Here is an 8581-nt window from a genome sequence, read left to right as displayed (position 1 = left end):
ATAAATATGACATTGAGAGGCATCATATTGCTTGATATTTGCTTAATAATATTGATATCGTTTAGGAATCATGCCGACTTTATTTCTGCATTTAATTTAAAGTTTTTATTGTATTTCATTATATAATATATATATATATATATATATATATATATATGGGTCACCTAAAAAGTATCCGCGGTTTTTTGTCACTAGATGTGTGTTGATGGTCATATATCTAGTGACAAAGTACCGCGGATACTTTTTAGATGACCCAATATATATATATATTTCAAATTTTACATAATTCACGCATTTTTATTTCTTATCAAATTTCTCTTTAAAGTAAGCGCCTGCAAAATGAGTCACCTTCTGATTGGTTCAACCACTAAAGCTGTCGCCATTATGCACAATACTACACTTTGCTTTTTACACTATGGATCTATTCTTTTTAGCTAAAGTTCTTGTACGATACCTCTTTCTTTTTTTTCTCTCCACGTTGAAAAAAAAAAGAGAAAAGAGATAAACCGTGCAAGAAGTTCAGCTAAAAAGAACAAGTCTTATATATTATATATACATGCATACATACACTATGATTGGTATTTATAGTCAATTCTTTAAAACCGTAAATACGTCGTAAATACAAACTTAAGATATCCTAAATCAATAATGTAGCTATATTATCATTTTAAGACATTATTTAAGTTCCAAAACAAAATAGTGTAGTAAGCCTGAAGAATTGACCAATCATAGTCGATTATTTTTCTCACATTGTACTGTAATCGGTTTTTCTATGTTTAATTATTTACATTATATTACGCCTACTGTAAACAATCCTTAAGTCGTAATTGCACTAGCGATTGCCGATTGGATTGCGATTATAATTGACAATTACTTTTCCGTTAATTAGCGCATAGCAATTGGCACTTTGCTCTAATTGGTGGAAAAGTAATCGTCAATTGTTAATCATAATTACAGTTCAATCGGCAATTGCTAGTGTAATTACGACTTTAAGGTCAGTATTTATAGTTTGTTCTTATGTCCAATTTCTTTACCTCTAGATAACTTTATCCAAGAGATATTTCTCAGATTACAATGGAGATATCTCCTGGAGGTTATCCACAAAACTTATCTGGAAGTGAAAAAATTGAGCATTAGTCTAGTTCTGCTGAGGGGGTAACTTAATGTAATCGTGGGATAGAGATTTCCTCGAAATCATTATAAAATTCATATGAAATCTTTATGTATAATCCGATAATTACACATGTAACCATGAGAAATCATTGTATAATATTAAATAAAATCGTATTACTAAAATCGTTTTACTAAATTACTTCATATGTAGTGAAAAAAATTATTTGTAATCAGACAAAATTATATAAAATCAAATAAAATCATGTAATCAGTGGGACAATATTTCAACTAGTGGTTATCCCCTCGAGTTCTGCTGCCACATACGCCTTCTGTAATAGTAATGGCTCTTCTTCTTGAGATTCCCCTATTTGAATTTCCGACTCAATATAAAAGGTTACAGTACCATGCGATAAATTCGGTAATAGCTTCTGCATACAAAACGCAGCAATATTTTTTACGTGATAGAAATTGTTGTACTAACCAATAATTCTATGTTCTTAAGTCGGCCTCACTTTGCAAAACTTCTAGAAATGATGTAAAGGTGCCTATCCATGCAAGGTAATGCCGAACGAGAGCGGAACCAATCACAAGCATTCCGCATCAATAGCAGTTGATGTGGAACGCTTGTGATTGGTTCTACTCTTGTTCCGTGTTACGCTATTCTGCATGGATAGGCACCCTAATACTACTTCCTCACTTTGGCTGTGTTCCAAAATTGATTGCCAGCGCTGCAGGTATGTCGTCATAAAAACATGCTACCAACAGCGTTCCAATTTTAGTAAGTATGCAATTGGTGCGAATACGCATTTCAAATTGGAACGATACTCGCCATCTTGGATGCTATAGCTGCTTCACCTCTTTAGCTGCAGCAGGAAATGACAAATTAGTGACGTCTTTATCTTCTCGCAGCACTGCCATAGCGTGCTATGTGATTTTTTTTGAATGATGTTGACAGTGCTGCCACGGCTGACAAACAATTTTGGAACACAGCCTTTGCAAAACTTCTAGAAATGGCATAATACTACTTCTGTCGCGCGGCGGAAATGTTGGATTGACTGTATTCAGCAGAAAAAGCAGCTTTGTAACTGTTGTGAAATTCTCTAATATGATTGATCTTATTCTTAATTCCGCATTGAATCTAAGAATGGAATTCATAGACAAGATTGAAGAATTGCTCAAGATTGATCTTAAACTAGTGCATGAACCAATCAGAGAACTATATTAGCATCTTAAAACATTGCTTGAGATTAAGAACGGACTATGGATTCCGGTCTAAATGTATAAACCAATCATATTCAAGAATTTTACAGTTGCAAAGCTGCTTTTTTTGCTGAACGCAGCCATTAAGTTCAACTTTTGTCGCGCGATGGAAATTATACATATATTGTTACTTCCGAGCGAGACGTTGATTGACTATCACGTTAACTTCTGCCACGCGACAATGCCGCGTTCTATGTGCAGGAACCATAATCGTAAGGATATATTCACAAACTTGCATAGTCGTATAAACGTATGCATAAAGAAAATTATCCAATCATATTTTACGTGCGACTTTATAAGAGAAATGTGATTGGATGATTTTCTTTATGCATACATTTATGCAGCTGTGCAAGTTCATGTGGATGTATCCTAAGATGTACCGTACAATTAGCCAATCACAGTCTAGAATTGTCAAAAACTTTCTGCTCTGATTGGTTAATTCTTACGATTACTGTTATACCTGTTACAGAAAGTATGTACGCCTTCTTGTTTCAAAATCGTCTCATGTTTTAAATGGTAAAATGTTAAAACGGTTCTCTCTGACTTGGTTCATAACATCTTAGATTTGTTCGCATGCTCCAACATGTTTCAACATATTCCTACCATAGCCTCTACGATCGCGTTAGAATGAATAAGATTTATTGTAGGAATATGTTGGAGCATCTTGGAGCATGCGACACGAACAAACCTCTTAGAGTGGAATCCTATGAGATGTATTTGTGTAACTGTGTAATCAATCAGACGCAATCCGCTGTTGTGGTTTCGCGTTTTATTGATTATTGATTGATTACGCGGTTACGCGGCAAATACGCCTTATGGGACTCCTCTTTTAAAATTGTTTAAGGCATCTAAATATAAAAATCAACTATGAATATCAGCCTTGATTAGCAATAGTTTTTACTTTCAATTTATGCATTTCTGGACGTATCAAGCTTTCACTCCATATTTTAAATTATCGAATACATATAAAAAATACTCAAAATTAATGAAAATTATTAATAATTTTTTAAATGCTTCAAAAGTTATTAATCACAATTAAATACAACGCATCAAAGGTGTCATCAAACTGATTGTAAAAATTTGTCTATCTATTTCTCATTTACCAATGTGGCATACCTTTTATTATTTCCTTTTATTTGTCTCTGTATATATATACATATATATATATATATATATATATATATATATATATATATATTAATCTGATTACACAGCGAACTATTGCAAAATATCTGCACTGCATTAATTATTCCTAAGCATCTTCGGCAAACGAGTTGGATCTCTCAAAAATTCCTTTTTATATGGAGATTGTTAATTTTGCAGATGATTTTAGGCGCGAAATTTTCAGAAATCTGAAAGAAAAGAAAAGTTCTTTTATTTATAAAAAGAATGTTTTTCATTTTGCTTTGATTTATCTTGATGAAAAAATTTTATCATTCTATTGGTATAAATTTGAAAATTATACAAAATTATAAAAATTTAATAGAATTCTTTTCAACAATTTTAATATTAATTTCTAGTGAATAAATATATAATTCCATGTATATATGTAGAGGATATATTTAAATATTAAGATGTTTTTTTAAATATTTTTTTAAAAAGCATCTTAATAAAATATTCTTATTTATATATTGTTATTTATATACTAGTTAAAAAATTCTATCTCTCACACACATACACACACACACACACACACACACACACACACACACAAAACTTAAAATATTCCGGTCCATTTAACAATATTGATTTTGTTATTAACTCTTGGCTAATAATTTAAAGTTATGCAGATATATATCTCAATGTTTTTTTCCAGATAGACTTTCAAGGACTCTGGCTTAAGGACTCTGCATACGCACAACGTATTATATTTTATGTACAAGTATAAATGCTTTTTGTTACATATCGCAGAATGATTACTACCGTTGCATTATAACGGCAACAAGCAATAAATATGTTATTTTTATGAAGCGTTGTATTGTTTGTAAATACGTTAAAGCATGTTTAAGACAATAAACGTATCAAACCGAACAGAATTACGTGAAACATTTGAAAAAAATTTTACGCATAAATCTTTCATTGTATAGAAAATATTCAAGCACAAATACGTTACAGTATATGATGAATATTTATTTATGTTGAGTAACTTTCAGATTTTAATGGAGTATGCTTTCAAATAAATGCGTTCAGTATGATCATATCTTTATACTTCGAAAAATATAGAACAATTATCAAAAGCATTATTCGTAATGTATACAAGATGTAATGTATACAAGAAACCTAAAAATCGATTATCTTGAGATGCGATTTTTATATTTGCATATTAAACAAATAAAAAGCAAGCAATTATCGTTCATAACAAAATATTTTAGCGATTACGTTTATGTTAATTTTTAATAATTCACTCAATTATTTTATCTATTTTAAATTTATTCATTTTATCTCTAGATAACATATAAATATATAAAAATAAGACGTAAATAGACCAACCACAAAATAGAATTAAAGAATAAAATAAATAAGTTGTATCTGATTTTAATTTCTAATATTCTTATTTGATTTGAAAGAAATGTTTTTCTTTTCATCTATGAATTCTTCTATTAATTTGAATCGTCTCGATAATTTTCAAGAAAAATCGATTCTTAGTTGATCAAAGAATTCATAAGTAGAAGGATACCTTATATAAATTGTATAATTATTTAGAATATCAATTTTCGATTAATATTATTTAATAATTCAATTAAAAAAATTGCAATTTATTTTTGTTTTATTTTAATTGTTTTCGTATGCTTGCGCATACATCATCTTTCATCGAAAAATACGAATATCATATCAAAAGTGGACTTTCAGAAACAACTCAAGCGATATTTGCATTTCAAGCTTCGTTTATTAAGGATAATTTGATGAGGTTTCGTTGAGACGTAATGTGGCGCATTATCATAATGATAACATTCACATCGTTCATCACTCCATTTCTTTGTTGTCATTAAAATACAAAGGATCATCATCTTGAGATAATTTGTTGCTCACTGGCTATGCTATATTTATTAATTTTATCAGTCGAAAAAGCATATCGATTATTAATTCTAATTTGAATAATAGCATTGTCTTTACGTCGTAAGTCGGTTTATCAATATTATTTTGTTACGTATATGTCTTTCACAATATCAGTTTCTTAAAAAGTGAATAGCGTAATAATTTAGTGCGTGATATTTTATATATATATATATATATATATATATATACATATACACAAATTGATTTATTATGTTTCGAGAGACTCACAAAAACAATTGGAAATTCATGTTCCTCAATAAATTAAGTTTGAAAAAGTAAATAAGACGATAATATGTCTTAATCAAAATAATAAGCACGATATATCGATAATCTTTGCACATTGAAAATAAACAAATGAATAACTATATATAACAATGAAAAACATTAGCTTTGGAAATCGTGGCATGATGATGTCAATTTTATAATCAGACTAGAGTGCGCAATTTGAATGCAATTAGAATTTAATGTGCGGTCATTATTAACAGATCTTTGAGAATTACTAATCCATTTGTGGATACTGCGCAGTCGATGTTTCCTGTTTCTTGTGTACAAGTGTTCACACACACACACTGAGAAAAAAATATCGTAAATTTCAGTAAATTTTATTTGAATAGTATCAACTAAATATTTATTGAACATAAAAATATATTTATTTGGTACAAAAACATTAATTTGATTTAACAATCACTTCTCTTTATTAAGTAAATATTTATTTATTACAAATGTTTAGTTGAAAATATTCAAATAAATATTTGTTTAAATTTAGGCTATTTTTTTCTCAGTGCATGATTCGCCTTGCGCACGACCTAGATGCATAAGATGGGTCGTACATGCCGCAGCAATTACACATCATTACTTTATACATTGCATCCCAAGGGTGACAATGTCGATCGAAGAACACCATGGTTACTTCACGGCTAACAAATAATTCCGTCTGACTACCCAATGCAGCAATTGTTTGCAGTTTTGAACTTGAACTCATCGGGTTTAGTTTACGGAGAGAGCCTCTGTCGGACATTTATCGTGGAAAATCGAAAGATTATATACTTAAAGAAAAGGCTTTCATATGTTTACATCAATGTTTAAGTGCGCCGATAATGCAATTAATAATTTTTAGAATACAATCTACGATTTAGATCGTTGTTCTTCTATGACACTTCGCTAATCATGTTCACTCCGTCGCCAAAGTCCCAAGGACAAGACAAGGGCAAAGTGCGAAAAAAATGGCGGCCGTTCCGCGCGACGGACTTTGAATCCTTGATGTATCCCTGTTTCATTTTCTGTACTATTTTCGGATTATTTCCGTACAAGAACAACGGTTCGACCTTGGAGTTTTCCAAAGTGGGCTATATCGTGTCGACCATCGTCGTAGCTGTCGCCGGCATTTGGGGACTGACGGTACTCTTCGAGGTCAATATTGATGGGAACATTAAATTCAGCGGCGTACCTGGAGCCCTTCAATGTAATTGCTACTATATACTCGGTGGTGTCATAGCGGTTATCACGTATATCATGACCAAAAAGCGGATATTATTGCTCCAGTCCATGTTAGAGATTTCTTCGAAACTGCCCCCGGAATTGTATCGGAAGATGTCCAAGATGGTTCATGCTAAGGACATTATCGGTTTCCTTTTCGTACTAGTACAATTGTATAACTGTATAGATTCCATCGATTATGGCGATTTCTTCCTCAAGACGATGTCGTTTTATCTCACTATGCTGGTGTTTCAAATGGATATGCTGTACATGGATTGCGTTTATGTACTGAAGGCCTGTTTCACACAACTCAATGACAATCTGCTGAGTTTGCGAGAACTTGTGGTGAGCGATGAGCCGCATCTCCTCAGACGTATCTATCATGAGCAGAGAAATCCATATCTGCTAATGGAGCTCAAAGCCCTAAAGAAGCGACATCTGATAGTCAGCGATACCGTACATTTATTGAATACGGTTTTCAGTATGCAAATTCTCACCACAATAGTCATGACTTTTGCCGAAATTACTTTCGGTTTGTATTTCTACATAGTGGCGTGGCAAGGGGAGAAGGGGGATGTTATCGATCTCGAGAAACAGATCTGGTTTAAATACTACATCACGTCTGTAACATATTATTCTATCAAAATAGTACTTATAGTGTGGGCCTGCGATACAGGCAAGGATCAGGCCATGCAGATTGGCACTACTGTACACGATGTCCTTATCAGCACCAGCGATAAACAGATTAAAGATGAGGTAGCAAAAAAATATCATTAATTAATTGTTTAATTAATAATAATTTAACTTATCTATTTCTACGAACATATTTTGCGGTTTTTTTTATACATTGCACTTTTTTATACATCGTTTCATACATGAATCGCTTATACAAATGTATATATTTTTAATTCTATATTTAATTATTTTAATAATTTACAGTTGCAGCTGTTCTCCTTGCAAATATTGCACCGCGAAAATTCATTCACCGCGAAGGGTCTCACTGTTGACGCAACACTTCTTACTGCGGTAAGTAATCGATTATTTACTTTAATTATGTGTGTATATATATATATATATATATATATATATATGTATATATATATATTATTGACTTTGTAATTGTGTTTATAGATAGTGGGCAGTATCACTACATACTTACTAATTTTAATACAGTTCTTGGTCACGTCGCAAACTTGCCATGTCAACACTTAATAGAAAGTTTAATTTTATATATTATATATATATATATATATATATATATATAAATGAAAAACACGTTTTTAAATATTATTAAATATTTAAAAATATAATACTTTTGAATATATGTATAAAATACTTTTTTTATCTATTAAAATAAAATATCGCTCAATATTTTATACCTGTTAAATACGTATGTACAAAGGTATTTGAAAATGTTTTCATATAATAAATTAATAGTCCTAAATTATATACAATTAAAAATTTTTAATAAGTTTTATTTACTTAAATGTAACGTGTGAGACAAAATAAAAATATTTCTGAAAAAATATTGTTTTGGATTCATTAAATACATCATTAATATGTAAATTAAGAATCCTTAAGAACCCCCCTTAAGAACTATTCTTGTATTAAAATTAAAACGAGCTGATGCTTATATTAGTACTATAATACAATTTGAAATTCATTTCTGAATCAT

The 8581-nt window shown here is 30.7% G+C and overlaps 1 protein-coding gene across 1 annotated transcript; it reads left to right on the top strand.

The window, feature by feature from the left end:
- The first annotated feature begins 6205 nt into the window (after positions 1–6205).
- LOC105151366 (uncharacterized) lies at positions 6206–8119 on the top strand. The gene is made up of 3 exons (XM_087406491.1): positions 6206–7662; positions 7846–7932; positions 8038–8119. Exons 1-3 carry the CDS (start codon positions 6598–6600, stop codon positions 8116–8118), a joined length of 1233 nt encoding a protein of 410 aa, XP_087262617.1. The 5' UTR covers positions 6206–6597; the 3' UTR covers position 8119.
- Positions 8120–8581: the final 462 nt, after the last annotated feature.

This window comes from Acromyrmex echinatior, chromosome 5 (genome assembly GCF_024713525.1).
Source record: "Acromyrmex echinatior isolate Ae372 chromosome 5, ASM2471352v2, whole genome shotgun sequence".
NCBI lineage: Eukaryota > Metazoa > Arthropoda > Insecta > Hymenoptera > Formicidae > Acromyrmex > Acromyrmex echinatior.
Note: the sequence above shows the minus strand (reverse complement) of the source record. Positions and strands in the feature narration are given on the sequence as shown.

Bases quoted from the DNA above. Each gene is read 5' to 3' on its own strand.
- LOC105151366 (XM_087406491.1), top strand. From the start codon at position 6,598: ATGTTCACTCCGTCGCCAAAGTCCCAAGGACAAGACAAGGGCAAAGTG. The intron at 7,663-7,845 runs GTAGCAAAAAAA...AATAATTTACAG, and splicing joins ATAAACAGATTAAAGATGAG to TTGCAGCTGTTCTCCTTGCA. The intron at 7,933-8,037 runs GTAAGTAATCGA...TTGTGTTTATAG, and splicing joins ACGCAACACTTCTTACTGCG to ATAGTGGGCAGTATCACTAC.